This window comes from Oryza brachyantha, chromosome 4, assembly GCF_000231095.2.
Source record: "Oryza brachyantha chromosome 4, ObraRS2, whole genome shotgun sequence".
NCBI classification, from domain to species: Eukaryota; Viridiplantae; Streptophyta; class Magnoliopsida; order Poales; family Poaceae; genus Oryza; species Oryza brachyantha.
Window position 1 is genome coordinate 19062258 of NC_023166.2, and position 25101 is coordinate 19087358.

Genomic DNA, 25101 nt, shown 5'->3' on the forward strand with positions numbered 1-25101 from the left:
GAAGTACCCAAATGTATTAAATTTTACTATACGTTTATAATAGAAAATGTGATATCTTAACGTACCAACTGACTAGCTAAGAAAAAAAAAATCATTTTTCTCATCTTTAAAAAGGTACCATGAGGTATCACTATTTTTTATGTAGAATTTAGTGTCTTCTAGTATATAAAGAACCAAGAGGTACTAACTTTTACGTATAAAATAGTGGTAACTCATGATATCTCTTCAAAGATGAGAAAAATGTTCGAGAAAAAACACTGATTAAAACAACGAATCATGAGTCTTGACGAGCCCTGTAAATTGTAGTTTATCGCTGCTTAATGGGTCAAAAAAAATGGGAACTAGGCACGACGTGCTCCACATGATTTCACTATACATTTTGCCAATTCACAATGACATGACCTGTCGACCCGTGTATCATGCCACAGCAGATGTCCATGTAAAACTCACCACTCACCAGTGCGCTTCATCCTGATCTACGTGTCACAACAATTCGTCGTCAAGTGCTGCCACTACTCCTCTCAGTTTCTCAGGTTTCTTTTCTCACGAAGCAATTATTGCTTCTTCTTCTCCTGTATATAATGGAGGTTGCTGGTAACCACAACCACGAAGAAACTTCAGTTTTTCTCGGATTCTAGCTCTGAGGGAAAGGAAATCACCTTCTCTGTCTCAGGAGAGATAACACTGACAGGACAGAGATGTCGTCGGAGCTTGAGAAGAAGACGGTGTGCGTGACCGGCGGGAACGGGTACGTTGCTTCATTGCTCATCAAGATGCTGCTGGAGAAGGGATACGCCGTGCAGACGACTGTCAGAGACCCCAGTGAGATTCTGCTCCCTACTGAATTTCTTCTAGTTGTATGTTCTATTAACATTTTTGCAGTATTCAGTTTTTTTCAGAACTGAAATTTGAAAGCATGTCATCGGTTCATAATATGTGTTGCGTATATTTACATGTTCAGTTTTGAGTTCACGTCTGGTTGATTATTGCGTCAGTGTAATCCACGGACAATCGGTTTGGCCTCTGAAATTGATTTTTTTTTTTTTTGTAATTTGGGTGTTCCAGACAACGAGGAGAAGGTGTCCCGTTTCAGGGATTTGGAGAAACTTGGGCCCTTGAAGGTCTTCGGCGCCAACTTGGAGGACGAAGGCAGCTTCGACGAGGCGGTCGCCGGCTGCGAATTCGCCTTCCTCGTCGCCGCTCCGATGTACGACAAGAGCCACAAGTCCGACGATCTTGAGGTGACGACCAAAATTCCCTGTTCATAACCATGCATTGCTACTGTTGCAAGCTCAATGAACTACTGTAGTACTGTGTGTGATGCCACTGACATGCTCGTTTTCTCACGTTTGTCTGATGCTGTTGTTGATGGCAGAAAGAAATCGTCCAAGGCGGTGTCCAGGGCACTCTGAACGTGCTGAGGTCGTGCGCGAGAGCCGGCACGGTGAAGCGCGTGGTCCTGACGTCGTCGACGGCCGCCGTCTCCAGCCGGCCGCTGGAAGGCGACGGCCATGTCCTGGACGAGTCGTCCTGGTCCGACGTCGAGTACCTCAGGTCCAACAAGAAGCTGTCACCGACTCAGGTAACACACGAGCTGTTCATGCATCCCATGTCTCGTAAGCTAGTCGCACGATCGATCGGTTGCACGAAGAACTAATACTTGCGTACATCGCAGGCGTACTCGATCTCCAAGGTTCTTTCGGAGAGGGAGGCGACCAGGTTCGCGGAGGAGAACGGCCTCAGCCTGGTCACCCTCGTCCCCGTCGTCGCCGTCGGCGCGTCGCCGGCGGTGAGGGTCGACACCAGCGTCCCCGCTTGCCTCTCGCTGATAACCGGTGCGAATCAAAACGAGCAGCGAGCAAGAAAACCAACTCGATCGTCTGAACGTTTTACGTGCCTGTGAATTTTCAGGCGACGAGGAGATGATGACCATCCTGAAGGGCATCGAGAAGGCGTCCGGCTGGTCGATGCCGCTCGTCCACATCGAGGACGTCTGCCGCGCCGAGGTTTTCGTCGCCGAGAAGGAGTCGGCGGCGGGGAGGTACATCTGCGGCGGCCTCAACACCACCGTCACCGAGATCGCCCACTTCCTGGAAGCCAAGTACCCGCAGTACAACGTCAGATGCGATTGGTAAGGCCAAGAACTGATCGACTCGTCTCAAAGCCATCCACATGATGACATGAATTGGTAATTTGCCTGTCGCGAGTTGTGAATCTGATCGTGGTGAAAACGCAGCATCGAGGATCATCACCCCCTGAAGCCGACCATCTTCCTCTCGTCGGAGAAGCTCACCGGTGAAGGGTTCGAGTTCAAGTTCAAGACCCTGGACGAGATGTACGACGACCTCATCGCGTACGGCAAGGCCCTGGGGTTGGTGTCCAACTGATGGTGATGGGTTGTGTATTTCTACGCTACATTGCTACGAAGTGCCAATACATTTGGAATTTGGCTGTATTCTGTTCTGTTCTGTAAGAGAAATGTTCTGGGCTGGAAGCCTGGCAGTGAAAAATTCTCTCTGTAACAGCGTGATTTACCCACCGCGAATACATGGCCATCTAGGCCGGGCTTTAACGGAGACATGTGCGCGGTCCGATAAAGCACGACCCGGCACGAACAACCGCGTGGCCGTGCCGACCCGGCCCGTGACTATGTGCCATGCTTGGGCCGTAACCCGGGCACATTGGGCCAGCACGAGCATAGCCCGTTAACGGAGATGGCCCGATATGGCCCGTTTTGTATGCTTTTTTTTTGGTTTCTTATAGTTTTATATGTGTGATTTCTATGTCTAAAATTATAGATTTGAGGAGTTATATAATTTTGGTTGTCTGTTGGATAATGGATGTTTGGATTGGGTCATTGGGTGTTTTTCATTGTCAACATGTGATTTTTTTTAATTTTTGAACTATTGACTAGCTGTTATTTTTGTATTTTGAGATCTGTGTCTAGAATTCGGGCCTAACGAGCCAGTACGACACGTCTAAAACCTCTCCGTGCCGTGCCTGGGCTTACTGCAAAGCTTGGCACGCGGCACGACACGACTAGCCAATCATACCTATTATGCTCGTGCTTTAACATGCCGTGCCGTGCCAAGCGGCCCAGATGGCCATGTATAACCGCACTACTGTTGCTGCTGTTAGGACATTCAAGTGCAAGGTACTAGGTCACACTAAGTGGCTGAAAATGTTGTACTAGTTTTCATGCAACTGAAACTAGCGGCTCATTTTTTTTAAAAAAATTATGTTGAAATCCAAAACCTTATATTGAGAGCAATTTTACAGTCCTTAAGTAGGTACCGAGAGGTATCAAAATTTTAGAGTAATTTTATAGTCCTTGAGAAGGTACCAGGAGGTACCACTTTTTTCTATGTAAAGTTTGGTACCTCTTAGTACCAGAAGATATCAAATTTTATACTAAAATTTTGGTATCTCTTGGTACTTACTTAAATAATGTAAAACTTTACAATATTTTATACCTCTAAATAACTAAAATAACAAGAGGTATCAAATTTTAGACTAAAATTTTAGTACCTCCTGATACCTACTCATGTATTATAAAATTGCTCTTATACCGAACCCTACTCTTCCTTGTTCATTCGGGTGCCACCAGTCCTATCCTTTTTTGCATCGTTGTCTATGGCCACTCCCATTCCACCATTGTCATCCATACCTCTCTGCGACGATCTCCTTGCTACGTAGATCGAGGTGATGGCAGTAGCTCGAACAGAGCAAAGCATGCGAGGATCAAGGTAGGTGACCAAATCAACCTTTCTTGGCGGCGAGCATTGGCAATGAGTACTTTTTGAAAGCATATGCACTGAAAAAATGATTCGTCGTAAAAAGCTAACGCGATGAAACTATTGGAACACAAAATTTGAAGAAATATATTTTAAATTTTTAAGTAAATTTCAAATTAAATTTGATGAATTTTCTACATCACCTTCCCCAAATTTTAAGCCCAAATAACAACAACTTGGGTTCTCTTTCTTTTTGTTGAAACTAATTTATTGAATTAATCACTTTTTATTTTTTTTTCACAATTAGCATTAAATGATTCTATCCCATTTATTTTGGTTTAGGTTATTTTTTAATTGAGGGGAATATAGTATTTTAAAAAGATTTGACAGTCAACTAATGAAATGGACACAAAAAGAATCAAAATAAAATATAAGGGGCATGTAAGAAATTGGGCAAATTCTCACGGATATGCAAGAAATTTTCTGCAAAACAATTATACCAACTCTATTTTAAAATGTACCATGTACTTTGTTTTTGTTAAGAAATGTGTTTGATCGAAGGTTCTTTTGGGATATAATATTTTTTGACTCAAATGGATATTATTATATTCTTATTCAAGATTAATTTCTTGTTATTATAACACGATGGAGATTTATGTGGCACACAACAACCACAACCACACACAAAGCGGCCTCTTTTTTTTCTTCTTCTGAAAACTCACACAAAGCAACCTCAGTGCGCTTGCTCGTTTCTTTGGGGGTTCGATTTGGTGGGCGAGGGAATCCAAGCTTGTGAACTCCTCTGCTACGAGATGCCGGCGATGTCGGCGGTCGAGAGGAAGACGGCGTGCGTGACCGGCGGCAGCGGGTACATCGCTTCTGCGCTCATCAAGATGCTGCTGCAGAAGGGATACGCTGTCAAGACGACAGTCAGAAACCCCGGTGAGATTCATCCTTCTTCTGCCCCAAAATGGTTCGTAGAACAGAAAGTTAGAGCTTGCCTGATGTTTCTGGTTCACGATCTTAGATAGATTCAGGCAGCAGCAGCAGCGACCTCTGTGCATTAAAGATTTCGCAGGTTTATGTTTGGTAGCAGATAAATATTGTTGGATGGTCTGGTTTTTAGCTTACATGATTATTTGTTGCAAGTTGCTAATATGAATTCAAGATTGCCATATCGCAAAAGTTAAAAGGACCGCCATTCTGAAAATTCCCTAGAATTCCCGTTGGTTTTAGTCTCTGAAACTGCTGCCATTCGTGATTTTGAGTCCAGATAATAGGGAGGAGAATTCTCATTTTGAGGAATTGCAAGAACTTGGCCCCTTGAAGGTTCTCCGCGCCGACTTGGAAGAAGAAGGCAGCTTCGACGAAGCAGTTGCCGGCTGCGAGTACGCCTTCCTCGTCGCCGCTCCGGTGAACCTGAAGGCACAGAATCCTGAGGTAAATGCAGAGACATCTGCAACATATTCCGTAACTGCCAGGTTCCATTTGATGTTGTCGTAGGTAGTGGTTGCCACTTGCCACTCACTTTGACGTGCCTGATTGTTGCCAGGCCACTGTTAACTAATTGAAGCTCGATTATGCCACAATTTGGTCATAAAAATCCCACACGAAAATAAAACTCCATAAAAAATGTAATCACTTTGCTTCATGTTACAAGATATTTTAGCCATGTCAAGATTTATCCATATATCAACCTATATGTTTTGACAATTTTACAATCTTATAAAAGGTACCGAATAGTTTCATAATTTCTAGTGTTATTTATCTCGTGGTATTAAAATTCTGAGTTTAAATTTTGGTAATTATGTGTAATTTCTCAAGTATGATAAAATTATATATGTTTTATACGTGTGTTTAAATTTATTATCATCTGTATAAATCTTTAGAGGACTAAAAATTCTTATAATAGAGAATAAAGGTAATATTACTTATGTTGTGATGATACTGACATAATAGGAGTTAAATTTTACCAGGTGTATAGATATACCGTATTTTATAAGATAGATACCTGGTATATTTAGATACTTACAGTATCATAGACGTACTATAATTTTATACTAGATTTTGGTATGTTTATAGATTTCTCATGTTATAATTTACTCAGTGGATGTCTGCTAATTGCAGAAGGAAGTCCTGGAAGCCGGTGTCCGAGGCACTTTGAACGTGATGAGGTCGTGCGTGAAAGCGGGCACAGTGAGGCGCGTGGTCCTGACATCGTCGGCGGCCGCCGTCTCCGGCAGACCGCTGCAAGGTGTCGGCGATATCGTCCTGGACGAGTCGTCCTGGTCAGACATTGAGTACCTCAAGTCAGGCAACAAGATGGATCCTGGTCAGGTACACATACAATTTTTCAAATTATTACATTCGTCCTATACTAAGTCAGGTCCGACCCAACAGTTAGCTGCGGCTAGACCGATGCCTTGTCATGGTCCAACGAGCAGGGAAGAAAAATAGTTGAGGAATCAAAAATAGATTTACTTTAGCTATATAATGCACAACTCAAAGTGATAATGAAGAAAAAATACACTTATTCTAGTCATACAAGACATGAACCAAATAAACGAGAGAGAGAAAAAAAACAAACTTATTCCATCAAGATACATGATGTGCCTCTGTCCCTTCGAGTTGTGCTAGCATGACCCAAGTTTTATTAGACTGTGCCTAGACCATTAATATAGCCTGTGAAAATGTGCTAGCATGATCCAAGTTTTATTGGACTGTGCTTAGGCCATTGATGTAGCCTGTGGACATGGCTGGTCGGGGCTCCATATATGGGTCGAGTCATGCCGGCCCCACTGATCTTGGCCTTCTAAAATACTCCATCCGTCTCAAAATAAATCAATTTTTCACTTTTTACCTTCAATTTTTGACTCTTCGTCTTATTCAAAATTTTTTTGTAATTGATATTTTTGTTTTTATTAGATAATAAATCATGAATAGTACTTTACGTGTGACTAATTTTTTTTTTAATTTTTATCAAACGTTGGACACGGAAACCGGAGAATTCGTTTTTTTTAGAACAGAGGGAGTAGATGTATATATTATAGGATGAAGGTAGTAGTATACATGTTTGAACGATAGTACGCGATCGTACGGTGTTATGTTTTTGCTCCAGGCGTACGCGATCTCCAAGGTGGTTTCGGAGAAGGAAGCGAGCAAGCTAGCGGAGGAGAATGGCATCAGCCTGGTCGCGGTGTGCCCGGTTGCCACCGTCGGTGCAGCGCCTGCGCCGGTGGCCAGCGCGAGCGTTGCCAATGTCCTCTCCCTCTTGTCCGGTGAGTACGTAACCGGCTAGACGGGGATGATGAGCAGCAGACACCTGAACTAAAGTTACTAAACTCATCACCCTCCCGTAGTCCCGTGATATATATGCTTCATCTGTTTGGTTTCTTTCAGGCGACGAGGATTGCATCAACACCATGAAACTCATAGACAGGGGCTCCGGCGGGATAAAGCTGGTTCACGTCGACGACCTCTGCCGCGCCGAGATATTCGTCGCCGAGAAGGCGTCGCCGGCGGCGAGGTACATCTGCTGCAGCCTCAACACCACCATCGTGCAGATCGCCCGTTCCCTCGCCTCCAATTACCCGCAGTACAACGTCAACAGCGACGCGTAAGAGAAGAAACTATACCAACTGATCTGATCTCAAACCGAAAGTGAAATAGTGATCCATGCGTGTCTCGTTTGACGGTGGCAAAACTGCATGCATGCAGCCTTGGCGACGTCCCCGAGGAGCCGACGATCCTCCTCTCGTCGGAGAAGCTGACCGGGGAAGGGTTCGAGTTCATGTACAAGACGCTGGATGAGATGTACGACGACGCGTTCATCGAGTACGGCAGGGCACTCGGGGTTCTGCCCTACTGATTTATCACCGGAGGGAAACGGCTTATTTGAAATGTATGGATAAAACTTTTATAAGAACCTAGTCATATTAATTAGAAATAAATATTATAAAATTGACTATGATAAAAATATATAATTTAAGTTTTATAATTTAAAATATTAGTTGCAAAAGTAAAATGACGGAGCACACAATGACAACCAAACGGTTCACGATGTTTGATACCTCATCGGGATCACCTTGTTTCGATATCAGATCTATTACCGATGAGCTATCTTATTAGAATTATCTTGTTTCTACTATCAGATCTGATGTATCGTATTTGATACCTTGTCAGAATCATCTCATTTCTAATATGAGATTTGATATCAATGAGTTATTGTGTTTGATATCTTATCAAAATCTTCTTGTTTTAAAACGGTATCCCGTATGATAGAACTTTCCATATAAACCCAGTTTTATAGGGTGGTGCAGTGTATGAGACAGTGATGCATGGGGATGGTCAAGAAAGTAGAAACAAGTGTCAAGCAGGGTTTCCCTTACCGCGCAAGCCGTCAAAACTGCAGTACCGCGCTCCCGCGGATCCCGCACGGTAACCGTAAAAACCGCAAAAACCGTGATGAATTTGAATCCAAAAAATTTGAATTTAAACTCGTGCGGTTTCACGGCTTACCGCGGTTACCGCGCGGTAAGCCGCGAAAACCGCGGTAACTACTTGCTGGAACAACACATGAGAACATCGGTTACCGCGGCTTACCGCGTGGTTTTTTAGCCGAAACCACGGTTACCGCGAGAAGACCGTGGATGTGATGTCAAATGAAAAAAAACTTTAAAAAATCTATAAAAAATACATGAAAAGTACGAAAAATTTTGTGACTATATTTATGACAATAGGACATGTTATAGGGAAAACAAGAAAATTTCACATGACATTTTCTGAATTTTTGATATTGCAACATACAAACATACACCGGCATATCACCATTCACCAAATAATTCACTCCAATAACTAGTAACGACAACTTCATTTTGATTGCTGCGTCACAACTATACCTACTACTCATTATTACAAATAAAACGTACTAAAATGCACCTATAATTTTTCTCTATACATATTCTTTATATATCCATCGTTGTATATTTATATTTTAGCATTATGTACCCAAGTGTCTAGTGTAAATTAATAATGACAATATATTCTTGACCATCTTTCTATGAAATATTACTTGCAATAGGCTATTTTTTAATTTGTTTCCTGAAATACTTGTTTATAATTTTTAATTACGCGGGAATATATTTTTTCATTAATTTCTTTGACAAAACTACAGTATATATCAACATATACAACATATATTTTTCATTAAATTTTCTTAAATTTTTTAAATTCTCCTCAAATTTAAACTTGGTTACCGTGGCTACCGAAGCCGTGCCTCGGCGGAGAGCGCGGTCACCGCGGTTACGCGAACCTGTCAAGTAACAACGTCAGTAGACGGCGATGGGCAGAGTCGCACAGACCGACCGGACGCAAGCTTAATCAGCGTGCTTAGCCATGTGGAACGAACCAACCCAGCATACGTGTGCAACCGGCGCTCCCTCCAGTTCAATCAACCACCCACTACCACCGTTTTTTTTTTATATATTTTGATCAAATCGATCTGGATATGGTGCATGTTTCTTTCATTACCACAGTACTAAAAAAGACCCCTAACCTCACGGATTGATTGAGCTGCTTTGCGATAGAGCAAACTCCTCGTCCTCTTCGTCAGCTCAGCTGGAGGGGTCGCAGCAGCCGGCGACGATGTCGGCCGACGAGAGGAAGACGGCGTGCGTGACCGGCGGCAACGGGTATATCGCCTCGGCGCTCATCAAGATGCTCCTGGAGAAGAAGGGGTACGCTGTGAACACCACAGTCAGAGACCCCGGTGAGATTCTTCAGTTTTGTTGTTTTAAATCTCTGGTTCATGTTGCAGATGTGTGCAAAGTCTTTACTTTCTGAAAGGAATCGTACGAAATCTCATCATGTTCCGATCGGTAGTTAGGTGCAGTATAAGATGCATCTATTTCTTGATAAAACTTTGTATGGTCTCACGGACAGCGGTATGAATTTTTTTTTCATAGTTCGGTTTCGTCCCTGAAGATTCTAATTAGTAATTACTGTGGTTTTGTATTCAGATGACATGTCTAAGAACTCCCACTTGAAGGAATTGCAAGCGCTTGGTCCCTTGAAGGTCTTCCGCGCCGACTTGGATAAGGAAGGTAGCTTTGACGAAGCCGTTTCCGGCTGTGATTATGTCTTCCTCGTCGCCGCACCGATGAACTTCGATTCAGAGAATCCTGAGGTGAACATTAAGACAGTATTTTTATCCCTCTTTGTTGGTTCCAAATTTCTAATCAACATCACTATTGCGTCGTATCAACTGATGTGTTGTACTAACTCATTTCTATATATCTACGATGGCACACGCTGTGTTTTTCTTCTGCTATGTTGATGGCAGAAAGACCTGGTTGAAGCTGCCGTTGAAGGAACCCTCAACGCGATGAGGTCGTGCGCGAAAGCAGGGACGGTGAAGCGAGTGATCATAACATCGTCGGACGCCGCGATCTCCCGGAGGCCACTGCAAGGAGACGGTCATGTGCTCGACGAGGATTCTTGGTCTGACATCGAATACCTGAGAACAGAGAAGCCGCCATCTTGGGTGACATGCTGCTATACTTGTGACTATCTACTAATAATGATAGTAGAGTACCGTCGGTAGAGAGCACCATAATTAGGGGCATGTTCAAGTCTATTATGGGCTCTATCTCAAGCCACGTTAGCAGAAAAAACTATTTATACAAAGTACAGTTTTTTAAGCTGATCCTTCGTAATTACAGGCTAATTAATTCTCCATTTATATTCCATCTGATCAACGTATCTGATTAAAGTCAACATACGTACAAAACATATTTTTTGATTGTCTTCTCGTTTTATACACCAAGAGTCGATATTTTGCTGACTTCATGCAAAAAAACCACTTTTCTCTCTCCTCTCCTATCTCTCTTTCACGTTAGCGAGTATTCAGTGATAAAGACGACAATGAGAACCCTTTATACATGTACTAAAGATCTTACTATCGATAACTGACGAAAATTTTGGCATTTGGGTTTTATAGGCGTACAGTGTCTCGAAGGTGCTCTTGGAGAAGGCAGCAAGCAAGTTCGCCGAGGAGAACAACATCAGCCTGGTCACCGTGTTCCCGGTGTTCACCCTGGGCGCAGCGCCGGCGCCGGTGGCCAGAACAAGCGTCCCGGTCATCCTCTCCTTGCTATCCGGTGAGAAGCACCATCGTCGTCAAGAAGCTCTGAAGTGATCTGATCGTTGTCTGTTTTTTTCCAGGTGATGAGCCGCACCTCGAAGTCCTGAAAGCCCTGCAGTCGGTCACCGGCTCCGTGTCGATCGTTCACGTCGACGACCTCTGCCGCGCCGAGATATTCGTCGCCGAGGAGGAGTCGGCGTCGGGGAGGTACATCTGCTCCAGCTTCGACACCACCATCCTGGCCCTCGCCCGTTTCATGGCGAGAAGGTACCCGCAGTACAACGTCGAGACCGATCGGTACGAATTGGCTACTCCGAAATCCATGTGCAGTGTGTTTAACCGTCTTTTGGTTATGTTTGTAAGCCAAATTTTAAATTTTAACATTAAATTTAAAGTTGATTTTGATAGGTTTTTTTACCAAATTTTATTATTCAGAATTAACTTTTAGATTGCTTAGAATATTATATATATATATATATAATTTTTATGTATAAATTATTTTTTATTTATAAATATGTTGTTTCTCTTTTTTTGTTAATGAATCACTCAAACAATCGCTCCATTTGATCCGAAGGCTGTGCATTAATGATGCCTCTGCATGTTTGCAGCTTCGACGGGATCGCAGAGAAACCGAGAGTATGCTGTTCGTCAGAGAAGTTGGTCAAGGAAGGGTTCGAGTTCAAGCACGTGAATTTGGAAGAGATATTCGACGACCTCGTCGAGTACGGCAAGGCCGTGGGAATTCTACCGCACTGAACTGCTCTGTTTTCAATAGATCATGAGAACGAGAACCGAACAATTCGCTTGTGAAATGTTTTTTTTTTAATGCCGACTTTTTATTTACATTTGAATCATTTATCTTATTTAAAAATTTTATATAAATATAAAAATTATAAATTATATTAAAGTTACTTTAGTAATAAATCAAGAAAACGGCTTCCAGAATGGCCCAACAAGGAAACGCGCGCTGCATGCCCACTCGCTCGCTTGGCGCCTCGGCGTGGCGTGCCATCGCATATTATTCGCATCCCTCGTGGGCTCCCAACCCACCTTTCCTCGCCTCAACCGGGCCGACACGCTTTCGCAGTTGGCGAAAACATTTTTATTTATACATTTTTTAATTTAAATTTAACAAAAACATTTTCTGCTTGAAAAAAATACGAAACTTGACCCCAACTCACATTTAGCGGACAATATATATAAAACACTAACTAACTGAACAAAATATGTAACACTTGTTGGTGCACCGATTGAAATGTGGATCCATCTGAGTCTATAAAATATGGGTTAAAGAACAAATCTGTAAAACATCACGATTGGAGACTTCTTTCAAAGAAAATTTTGATTGGGATGTGCAGCTAACAGGTGCTTGCCATGTTTGAAGACAGCCCCTTGCCGTCCATCTACTGGACGATTCAACCAGAGAAGGGGCTGTTTTCAAAATGTCCCCTCACGAGAATGTGGGAGAGAAGGGGCTATTTTGTAAGCGGCCCTTTAAAAGTAAATAAAACACTCACTAGTAGGCTGTTAAGGAGGCCACGAGCAAAATTAGCAGTTCTTTTCCTCTTAAGTGCTCACAACTTGTCATGACCATCAATCAGTGTTTGCTATATTGGATATATCGCCTAACTTGTATGTATTTTGTCTGGTTATTATTATTATTCACTTTATAACTTTTATAATCCCTTTTTTTATATATAGCCATATTGGTATTGTGCATTGATATAAACATATAGATTTAATTAACTATAAATAAAACATCTAGGACTTATTAATGGCTAAAATTAAAACGTTTAAAGTTAAAGCGGTACGTATTTAAAACTGGATGGTCTGAACTCCTAATACGTTCTTCTACTACCTTTATTTTTATGGAAAAATTACAAGGATATTATTATAATTTTGCGAAATCGTAGATATGTCATTCTAACCCATATGTCATTGACTTATGTGGGCCCAATATGTTATTGAGATATCAGTGATATATCTTTAATTTTATAAAATATAATGGCTTTAACTTTATAAAATCATAATGGCACGGCTATAAATTTCTTTATATAAAAAAGAGTAGAGTAAGAGACAGCGATGGACTCATGGGCATCGCGGATCTAGACATCAAGTACGGACCAATCAATAGGGTGGTGTCTATAAAAAAAAGGTGGTGCAGTCTCAAGTAACAATGTCTGTAGACGCCGATGTGCATGGCCGTACGGACGGACGGACCGACGCATGGTTTAGAGACCCCTTGAATCACATGAATAAAGAAACAAGAAATATAAAAAACATAATATTCTGATTGAAACGTAAGTATAAAACATATAATTGTAAAACACAAGAAAAACGTAGGAATACTGTTTGATTGGACCACAGAAAACACACGAATTTGAAAAAAGATAAAGACTTACAAGGATTTTTTCCATGAGTACCTCTTGTTAAATTTCCTTCAAAATTTATATGGGAAGAGACATTTCATAGAAATTTTATAGGCTTCATTTCTTTGATTCAAAGGATTTTATAGAAAAAATCATGTAGAAATAAAATCCACAAAAATTCCTATAAATTTTCTTTGAATCAGAAGCCTTGATGTGCAGTAGGTCTGTGCTCAGCTGTTTATTTGAGCGTGCTCAGCCACATTGAACGAACCCAGTAGACATGTGATGTGCAACTGGCGCTCCCTCCAGCTGAATCAACTACCCACTAGCAGTCTAGCACCGCTTTTTTATATCGTCATCGATTCGACCTAAGATATGGGGGCGTGTTTCTTTCATTAGTAGTACTAAAAGAATCCCTAACCCCTAACCTAACACGTTGATTGAACTCCTTTGCGATAGAAAAAAGATTCCTCGTCCTCCTCGTGAGCTCAGCTGGAGGGGCTGCAGCTTGGCGATAGAGCAAACTCCTCGTCCTCCTCGTCAGCTCAGCTGGAGGGGTTGCAGCTGCCGGCGACGATGTCGGCCGACGAGAGGAAGACGGCGTGCGTGACCGGCGGCAACGGGTATATCGCCTCGGCGCTCATCAAGATGCTCCTGGAGAAGGGATACGCTGTCAACACCACGGTCAGAAACCCCGGTGAGGTTCTTCAGTTTGGTTGTTTTAGGTGATTGTTTGGTTTCCATGAAAAAGTTAAGAGCTGTTAATTTTAGTGTGCTCCAAGTTACCTCTTGAGAGGTAAGACACTTCTACTTAATCCTAACCATTGATTATTATGTTTTTTTCAATAAAATTATTCATGCATTCTCTCTGTTAATATGTCATCACTAAATAAGTAAACTATTGAAGCACATGGCATAGCTTAATCATGCATACCCTTTATCAAAGCACGTACAGCATGAATACATACTTTCCAATCATGCGGGCATGCATATATGCATGTCATTTGATTTTTCAAAAATTCTAAATAATGGAACCTCGTAAATATTAAAAATAATAGGAAATATCTTAACCATATATTTTTAAAATTTGGAGAAAAATCACGATTATATATATTTTTGAAGCCTCTATTTGCTATAAATATTTGACCTTTTTAGATAAAATAATATCTATATTGGTCTATAATTATTTTTAAAAGGATATATAAATTTAATTTTCAACCATGATACTATAAATTGGAAATATTGTAAGTTTGAAAATTACAAGTATATATATTTTTTAACAACATTATCTTTGTACTTATAAATAAGAAAACACTGCTTCATTGCTTATTATATAATAAATCTCATCAATGTTCCCATAGACAGCTAGGTACAGTATACGATGGATCTATTACTTATGAAACTTTGTATGGTCTCAAAGACAATGGTATGATTTTTTTCCTTAGTTCAGTTTCGTCCCTGAAGATTCTAATTACGGTAATTTTTGAATTCAGATGACATGTCTAAGAACTCCCACTTGAAGGAATTGCAAGCGCTTGGTCCCTTGAAGGTCTTCCGCGCCGACTTGGATAAGGAAGGTAGCTTTGACGAAGCCGTTTCCGGCTGTTATTATGCCTTCCTCGTCGCCGCACCGATGAACTTCGATTCAGAGAATCCTGAGGTGAGCAACTAGACACAGTAAATTTTTCCCCTATCTTTATTGGTTCCAAATTTCTAATCAACATCACTGTTGCGTTAGAATTGGCGTCAGCTGATATGATTTGTTGATGTGTTGCATTAATTCGTTCTTCCTACGATAACGCGCTGCGTTTTTTCTGCTATGTTGATGGCAGAAAGACCTGGTTGAAGCTGCCGTTCAAGGAACCCTCAACGCGATGAGGTCGTGTGCGAAAGCAGGGACGGTGAAGCGATTGATCATAACATCGTCGGACGCCGCGATATCCATAAGGCCACTGCAAGGAGACGGTCATGTGCTTGACGAGGATTCTTGGTCTGACATCGAGTACCTGAGAACAGAGAAGCCGCCATCTTGGGTGACATGCTGCTATACCTGTGACTTCATCCAATATTTTTAATCTAAATCGATAATCCATATTCTTGCACCGACAATAATACTGATAGTAGAGAGCACCGTAGCCAAGCTCTTACCAACGATGATTGACGAAAGGGGCTGACTCCAGTGCATGCTAATAGAATTTAATTACACCGTTGATCTAATTATACTACCAACAATATTACATGTAGTAGAAATTTAAAGGGATAATGTCGTCATTTTTATTATGATCTTTATTATAAAAAATATAAAAATATAAAATACTACTAATTAAGTAATTAACAAAATACAAAAATATCATTTTCTACTTGTGGTACTATGCACCGGAGAGTTGCCTTGACGAAAACTTTGGCATTTGGGTTTGTAGGCATATGGTGTCTCGAAGGTGCTCTTGGAGGAGGCAGCAACCAAGTTTGCCGAGGAGAACAACATCAGCCTGGTCACCGTGCATAAAAAAATTTTTATTTATTGTTAAATATATTTTATGCATATATATATATATATAGCTTCACATATTTGATAAAAAAATTTGAATAAGATGAGTAGTCAAATGTGTATAAAAAAGTCAACGGCGTCAAACATTTGGTAAGGAGGAAGTAGAAAATAAGAATAGGAGGCTAAGAGAAATCTAGCTTTTCAAAATCCTTAATCATCAGATAGCTTCTCCTCCGTTATCTATCGAAATCTTGATTTTGTGAGCTGTTCGGTTCCCGTTATCAATCAATCGAGGCGAGATTGGCCGTGTGGGGGTGGGAATACGTACGTGCTCGAGCGTCGCAATGCTTGGGCGGCCAGGTGATTTTGCCTTGCGTGAAGTCGTCGGTGAATTGAAGGCATAATAGTTCCTCGTGCCAAAAAAAAAGGCATATAGTTCCCGTACGGTGACTTCAAATCACATATACTCCACGAATCAACCGCATATGGCTAAACCAAGGACATTTCTACGCACGGTGCCGGATTCTTTCGGTAATAATAATGGTCTGTAAGGGTGCGTTTGGTTGATGGTTAGGATGGGATATGGCCATCTATATTTTTAAGGGTATGGTGATCCGGATTTATGTTTAGTTGGATGGATAAAACTATTTAATGTTTTGTTTGATCGGATGGACGAGGATGGATGGTATGACCATATTTAATTACTAATAAATAATAATATTAATTAATTAACATAAATATTATCCTAATTAGTACAAACAATAAAATATATCTATCATCAATAATTAACAATAATTTAAACTTGTTAATTGCTAATTAAGAACAAAACACGTTAATTATCACTAAACAATTACTAATGAACATCGTTAGTGAAGGTGTATGAGCTCATCCAGCCGCCTATCTAACATCTTTATAGAATATTTCTCTCCTGGACCACTCTATCCAGTTTCGTCTACGAAACAAACACAACAAAAAAAATAGACGACCATCTGCCATCCAGGTAAATCCAACCAGCCAAACACATCCTAAAAGTCTTGCATCCTCGTGGCATCGGCCATGTCCTAAAATAATGTTGAGACTTTGATCTGTACACTGGCTAGCACATGACTCCCAACTCTACTGGTATAGATTCTCTGATTTTTTTTTTAAGTTGCCAAATAGTATAGATTCTCTATTATTTTAGTTGAAGTCAGTAGAGCGGCTCCTACAAACTAAACTAAATAAGTGCGGTTGGTTTTTTACTGTTTCACCAATCCGTTGTTCTAAAAGACTCACCGTTCTCTATTTTCCAATGTAATTACACGAAAGTGACACTAACACAGATCTATGTCCTCTCTCCTGTAACTCACCCTAACCCCATCCATCTGATGCCGAGAGCATAGGGCTGGTGGTGATGCTGGCGGACACGTAGGCGGCCCACAAGCGGGCAGTGCGTGGTTGAGCAAAGCGTGTGTGGCGGGTAGGCGGTGGCGAATTTTTTTTTATTTTTTAAACTTTTTTAATAAATAATTTTATTATTAAATCTTCGAGAAAAATATTTTCACTCTATGAATTTTTTGACCACGCCGTCAATATTAATGTGACGAACGGCTTGGCACGCTATTATCAGTGACGTAGCAGTATTATCTTGCCGAACAGAGGGGTGACTATACCCATTATATCAGGATTACTCTGAAATGGACAACATCTATGCATGGCTAGACAAAACAATCGTTAGGTCAAACAAGAAGTCGGCAAGGATGACCAAGTCACTAGCAATACTAATCACATGGGAAATCTGATGTGAGAGAAATCGTCGCGTGTTCCAACACAAAGAACTAAATCTAGAACAACTTCTGAGCAAAATCGACGATGAGATAAACACTTGGAAGGCCTGCGGGGCAAAACTTTCGCAAGAATAAAACTATAATGTATTGAGTGAGTGCACTCCTGAAGAGCCCTACCCGTTTCCGGGTTATAATTATCTAATCTCCTCTTAATATAACACCAGCCAGCCAAGGCTGGCTTCGGTTTCAAAAAGAAGTCGGGCCACGGACTTTCTCACACGTGCTCACTCGCTCGCTTCCTTCCTAGAGGTGGGCTCACATGGGTCGGGCTAGTAGGTGGATGGGCCATGGGCGAGCGCAACCCAAGCCCGCGAACGAGTTTGTTGCCCATATAGCTTATCCTCGGGAATCTCTACGAATTTTTCCTCGATTTTCTCTCTTGCCAATACGATTTAACGTGAGAGATATAGCGCCATAGTCTAAACATACATGCATAACAAGCCAATTCATGTACTCTTGCATCACATGTCATAGGAAGAAGCATTCACGATCGAATTATACTTTCTAGGTTTGTAATTCCATCCCGTGGCCAATCTCACATCTACTCAACTAGTGAGGTGAAAAGTATATTTTAGCTCACCCAATTGTTACCTAAGTCTGATTCATATTCCTTAACCCCCAAACCAAATGTTGAGACTACGTGGTTTAGACGGCGATTTTTTCGTCTCAGTTATCAACACAATCTCATATTTTCTGTTGGTTTGGACGGCGATTTCATCCTATATGACATATTGACATATATAGTCTTTATTATCTGATATGAAGACTATGTGGTACTTACATAACATATAGTTAACAACAAATAAAATATTTGAAAAATAAGTGGAACAAACGTGTAAGTCTTAGTTAAAAAAATAAAAAAAATTGTCGTCCGCACACACCAAAGTACCACCAGACGTGAATATGATGCACACTGGAAGGTGGATAGGCGTTTACACGATTCCGCACCCTCATTTTTCCCTCCAGTTTCTACTTAAACTAAAATTTAAATTTCAATATAAATTTTAAAAATTGATTTAAAGGTTTTTTTATCAAAATTTATTTTTCAGTCTTAGCTTTTAAATCGCTAAAAATACGTATATAAAAGTTTTATTTAGAAATTATTTTTTATTTATAAATATTCCGTTTGACTTTTTCAATCACACCCTAATCAATCATAATCAACCACCTGCTACGCCAGTACCATCACTGAACCATTTTATTATGATAATTTTGTTAATAATCGTTAGATTTAATTTCACAAAACTATACATAGGTTGATCAAACTATCATAAAACTATAAGTTTATAGGTGTGTATAATAAAACTATTGATTTAACACTTTTTTTTACAAAACTATAGATTTAATACCATTTTTTTATAAAACTACGGACTTAAGATATTGCCTCATACAACTACAGATTTAACATCAAGTTTATTATAAAACTATAACTTTTATAACTTAAAAGTTATAATATTGGATCCTAAAATCTATAGTTATCTGATAGCCTCACCATTAAATCTGTAATTTTGTTATGATCTTAAATATGTAGTTTTTTTTATACATGTAGTTCTGAATTTGTAATTTTGTGATACACACCATTTATATATTTTTGTAATAATCTGATCAAAGGACCCGTAGTTGTATGAAATTTACTGTAATTGTTGACGACGTATTGCACGCTCGTCCTAAAATAATGCTGACGTTGATCTTATCATCTGCTTGAATTTAAACAACAAAGTTCTCCTATTAATGACCGGCATCAGATCAGAGGGACCTCACCGACTGTCCTCTTGTAGGAGATCAAGTGAGCTAGAGTTGTTGACATTAGCCGGCGATGTCAGAGGTTGAGCGGAAGACGGCGTGCGTGACCGGCGGGAACGGGTATATCGCTTCCGCCCTCATCAAGATGTTGCTGGAGAAGGGATACGCTGTCAACACCACTGCCAGAAACCCCGGTGAGATTCTACCCTCTCTGTTCTCTCTCTCTGTTTGTTTTTGTGTGTGTGTGTGTGTGTTTTTTTTTTTTTTTTGCAATCTTGCTTTCATCCAGATTCTGCGGTGAAATCTTTGTTCAACGCTAGCATATAGTACTAAATTTACTGAATTGCGTCATAAACAATAATTCTTCTACTTTGCAAATGTTTGATGGCACTCTTAGCTGCACCGTATAGAAAATCTTTGCATGTTCCAATCGATAGCCGATATATGCTGGAAGCCTGGAAACCGATCTACGCGAATCTCTATGACCTCAAATTGCAGGAAGATGGTATGAATTTTCAGAGTTATCGTGTATTCAGATGACATGGCGAACAATTCCCATCTCAAGGGATTGGAAGCACTTGGCCCCTTTAAGGTCATCCGTGCCGACCTGGGCGAAGAAGGCAGCTTCGACGAGGCCGTCAACGGTTGCGACTACTCCTTCCTCGTCGCTGCTCCGCTGAACATCCAGTCAGAGAATCCCGAGGTGAACAAATAGCTAGCCATTTCCCACCACTCTTGGTTTTTGCTTCGTTAACATCCACCTCTTCTTGTTTCGGTTAAATTTTTAACCTTATATTTAGAGTTTTTATCATAGTTTATTTTTTAAGCATAGCTTTAAATCACTAAAAATATAGATTATTCATAAATTATTTTTTATTTGTAAATATGTTATTTGTCTTTTTCTTTAAAAAGACCAAACTATCACGCTATCACCTCCAAAATATTGATGGCAGAAAGAGATGATTGAAGCTGGCGTCCAAGGAACTCTCAACGTGATGAGGTCGTGCGTGAAAGCAGGCACGGTGAAGCGGGTGATCATAACATCGTCGTCCTCAGCAATTAGCAGAAGGCCGCTGCAAGGAGACGGCGATGCCCTGGACGAGGATTCCTGGTCCGACGTCGAGTACCTAGCAAGAGAGAAGCCACCATCTTGGGTAACTTACGAATTATCCGGTTCTCCGTCTCGGCCATACATATTTCATCGGGTTGCATCTCATTTGCGTTTTCAGGCGTATGGAGTCTCCAAGGTGCTTTTAGAGAAGGCAGCATGCAAATTCGCGGAGGAGAACGGCATCAGCCTGATCACCGTGATCCCGGTGATCACCTTGGTTGCGGCACCGACGCCGATGACCAGCACAAGCGTCCCAACTACGCTGTCCTTGATATCCGGTGAGAGAGAGGGATGCATCAAATTAATTAAGAAGCTCTGAACTTCCATTTACACACAGCTTGGGAAGTATATACGATGGGTCAATCGACCGATGCCAGTAGTTAATTAGTAGAGTTGTTTTATTTTAACTAGCGTGGTGCCCGCGCAGATTGCGCGGGTAGTATTATTATAAAATTTTCTCTCACGATTACATGTATGTTTTCATGTTTTATTTTTAAAATATTAAAATTAACAATATAATTTTTAAACTTTGTCTTGACTTGACCAAATTTATATGTTTGATATTTTAATTGACATAGTAATTCATATGTATAGAAAGCAAAAGTGATAGACTACTATTCTCATATTTATAAAATAAACTAATGATATTTAACATCTATGGTATATTTTTTTTATCTTCATCTTTTCATCTTTATCTTTAGAATATTAGTGATGTCTTCTTAGTATTAGAATATTACTTATTACCGGTGTTCTTATATTTTATTTTGTCAGTGTTGGTATAGCTTCAAGGATTAAATCTCATTTGTTAGTTGAACTTTTTTATATGGACACAATGATAAAGCTATTTTTGTTTTCTTCAATTAGCATGTATAACAATTTTCAACTAACGTGAAAATTTTATTTCTATAATTAATACCGAGATAAGAGTCCATGTAGAAATATTTCTATAGAGGTGATTATTTTTAGTTTTGAATCCAAATTTTAGATTTTTTTTCCCTAAATTGTATTTCTACCTAGACTCTTACCTCAATATTAATTTTAAATTTTTTATCTGAATTTTATATTTTTGGAATTTGTATTTCTACATGGACTCATATTTTAATTGTTATTCCTAATTTCATTTTTTAAAATTGTATTTCAAGTTGATCTCTGATTTTTTTTTAATTTTTACATTAGTTTGACGACTTTTACACCGTCAGAGTGAACATGGTGGATTTTATCTAATTTATTGATGAAGCTAATTTTGGCAAGAGGATTTCTAACGTGACAATTGTCATTGTTTTGTGTATTTGTATTTTGTTTCATTGCCAGGTCTATGTATTCAGTGCCATGGATGTAGTCAGGATAAGTAACAAACAAGTACATGTATGGCTCCTGATTGGTGAGAGACCATAAATGACTATTGTTTTCCAAATCTAAAACATGATTCAGATAGAAAAGAGTCCAAATTTTCTACGTAAACATGTATAGTCCGATTGATCTTTTTTATTTTTCCTTAAACAATAGATACAGTCCGATTGATTCTTTTTTATTTTTTCTATTATCCAGTTGACATTATTTCTTTTCTGATTGAGTTTTCTTTTTTTTCCTCTTATTTTCCTTTGATTAATGTGGAATTTTATAGCCCGTGAGAGTCTCCTTTTTTCTATTACTTTATATATATAATAGATTGTAGCTATATATATGGTCTCTTATCTTGATAATAATTATTTTTTAATTTTTAATTGAATTTAATTTTTTTCTAAATTATATTTTTACATCGAACCCCATTTACATGTATTCTAAAATATATGGTACATAAACTCTTTTCTATATAATATTTAATTTATAATTCAAATTTAGATATTTCAAATTGTATTTATATATTGATTTTTTTCTCTCTTAATTTTTGCCACAAATATAGATCTTTCCAAATTGTATTGATAGATGGACTCTTCTCTCAGTATCAATTATTTTAAAAATTTTAATCGAGATTTGAATTTTACTAATACAGATGGACATTTTTTTTATTGCTAAACTTTATTACGCGCATGAACTCGTATACTTTCTTTGTCCGATTGATGCTTCTATATCCCATCTTTTATTTTTATCCTTTTTGTCTGATTTGTCCGATTGATTTTTGTGATCGATCTTTTCTCTTTTTTTTATTGTGTCCGATTGATTTTTTTCCTTTCTTCCGATTGATTTTTTTCAAATTGACGTTTCTCTTTTCTGCCCGATTGACTTTTGTGATCAATCTTTTCATTTCTTGTTATGTCCGATTGATTAGTTTCCTTTCTTCCGATTGATTTTTTTCCTTTTCCTCTTATTTTTCTTCAATTAATCTCAGAATTTCTAGCCTGCGAGAAATAACATGAGGCTTCTTTTTCCTGTTACTTTAGATTTGCAAGTAATGAGGTGAAGCTGAATAACCTGAAAGCCCTGGTGGCCACCGGTTCATGGTCGATAGTTCACGTCGACGACCTCTGCCGCGCCGAGATATTCCTCGCCGAGAAGGAGTCGGCGTCGGGGAGGTACGTCTGCAGCAGCCTCAGGACCATCGCCCTAGAGCTCGTGCGTTTTGTGGCAGGAAATTACCCTCAGTACAACGTCCGAACCGACTGGTACGAATTGGCGTCATTATCTTTTCACTTTTACTTATGTTTATAAGCTTAAATTTATTTTTTTAATTTTTAATTTAAAGTTAATTTAGGTTTTTCTTTTATCATAGTTTATTTTTAACATGGTTTTAGATCACTAAGAATATATATATATATATATATAAAAGTTTTATTAATAAATTATTTTTCGTTTATAAATATACCGTTTGAATCACTCCCTGATATTCATGCATGATATTATGATCGCCTCTGTGTCTTGCCTTGCCAGCTTGGAAGAGTTCCCTGGGAAGGCAAAAGTATGCTATTCGTCCGAGAAGCTGATGAGGGAAGGGTTCGAGTTCAAGTTCACGAATGTCGAAGAGATATTTGACGAACTCATCGAGTACGGCAAGGCCATAGGAATTCTGCCGCACTGAACTTCTGGGCGTTCGACCGATTACGAGAGCCAAACTCCCTTGTGACTTGTGAGCCGTGAAATAAGTCAGTGCCAGTGGTGTTATGTGTAAATCTCTTCATCGCAAATAAATAAATACGGAGTATGCGAGCGCGCGATGAACCAGGGTGAACTGCGATGGGTTTATTTTTTCCTGTCATTGTGGGCTCTGTATAGCCCATAAGCACGAATAGCCAAACGCTGGAGGGCGTCATCCGAGGGCCCATCAGAACGGCGGCCCACCCACCTGTCTCTGGACGCTGGAGCGCGTCATCTCGCACGACACGGCCCACGACCTCGCACGCCGTTCGGTGCCTGCCCTTCTACGGCTCTTCTCCCACGCGTCCCCGCGCCGAGCGTGCAGGCCACCACGGGACGCCGCACGGCACAGCCACGGCGTCGAAGCGTCGGGGGGGGGGGGGGGGGGGGGGGGGGGGGGTGTCGCCGCCGCGGGGTCACCGAGCCTGCCGCTGCCAAGCCACACCCACACGCCCATCTGCGCTGACGAACGCGAACTCGTCGCGGTGCCCCGCTAGCCACATGCCCCCCCGCGGTGCCCCGTACCGGTGAATCTGCGTGCGCCACGCGTGACACGAACCCGACGGACGGGCAATTTCTCTCCAGCCGGCCGGCAGCGATCCAACGCAGGAGTCGTGACATCTTATCCCCGCGCCCACACCTACTATACATGTCTGGACACACGCGGTGCTACTTGAGAACTTGTGACGAGCAGCTAGCCATCCCAAGAAAAAACCTTGTGACTCGCGAGCGAATTGAACACGCCCCGCCCCGGTACTGGCTGGAAGGTACACGATTGTACGAGCTCCGGCGTCGTACGTGCGCTGGATCTGATGCTGTCATGTCAGGCAGCGCCGCAGTTGAATGGTGATCGGCACAAAGCGGCAACGATTCAGTTTGTTTACAAATGAAACAATTAGCCAATAATCACAGCTCCTTATGAAAGGGAAAAAAAAGGGTGAGAGGGAATCAAAATCAAAACCTCCAAAAAAATGGGGGGGGGGGGGGGGGCAATCATTTTCTTTTTCAGCCTGATAGAGCCCCAAAACAAAGTTGAGTTCTCAAGTCATCTAGTTTTCTCCTCGACATGAAAAATGTAAAATACTATTGAACGGTATGCCATTACAAAATAGCATAGGTTTAATAACTAGTTACTAAATCTAATGCATATATGTATCGGTTTGATATACGTGTAGCCAGTAACTTATCTCGCTCTAACTATATCTATCAATTTTTTTTTTAATAAAAAGGGGTCATCTGATATGTTTCTTGTCTTTTTATATTATGAATATACAAAAATACATAGCGCACATTTTTGTTGACCATATGGATAAACATCTTAAAAACAGCCAAATTGCTTTACTCAATACACCATGACTAATGGAGTCATCCGTATGCTATAGTTGAACACTTGGACCAGGTTTGTTGGAGATTCCATCGATCGTGTTATCGTCTCACAGATAGGTAGTGCTATCTCTCTGCATCCGCGACACGGGAAACACAATACAAAGCCAGCTCGCAATTACATTACAAGTTTACCACTTCCAAATTCTCCAAAGATACTTGGTGAATACTTCACTTAATTGTATCAAACGATGGTGTATCAGTAATCAGTAATTGCTGCGCCAGATTTTTGAC

At 40.4% G+C, this 25101-nt stretch overlaps 2 protein-coding genes across 2 annotated transcripts; both read left to right on the forward strand.

Annotated features, from left to right (window-relative positions):
- Positions 1-567: 567 nt before the first annotated feature.
- LOC102716961 lies at positions 568-7909 on the forward strand. The gene is made up of 13 exons (XM_015836754.2): positions 568-822; positions 1066-1241; positions 1376-1582; positions 1676-1835; positions 1912-2131; positions 2237-2386; positions 3608-3746; positions 4472-4676; positions 5008-5174; positions 5862-6071; positions 6853-7012; positions 7134-7350; positions 7452-7909. The coding sequence occupies exons 1-13, from the start codon at positions 699-701 to the stop codon at positions 7600-7602; spliced, it is 2286 nt and encodes a 761-aa protein (XP_015692240.2). The 5' UTR covers positions 568-698; the 3' UTR covers positions 7603-7909.
- Positions 7910-9224: 1315 nt separating this feature from the next.
- Positions 9225-23570, forward strand: LOC102717241 (dihydroflavonol 4-reductase-like). Its single transcript, XM_015836755.2, has 13 exons — positions 9225-9501; positions 9752-9918; positions 10075-10275; positions 10732-10891; positions 10956-11172; positions 11484-11624; positions 12260-12335; positions 13737-13941; positions 14738-14904; positions 15077-15279; positions 20512-20724; positions 22839-23015; positions 23281-23570. The coding sequence occupies exons 1-13, from the start codon at positions 9378-9380 to the stop codon at positions 23426-23428; spliced, it is 2199 nt and encodes a 732-aa protein (XP_015692241.2). The 5' UTR covers positions 9225-9377; the 3' UTR covers positions 23429-23570.
- The last annotated feature ends 1531 nt before the right edge of the window (positions 23571-25101 follow it).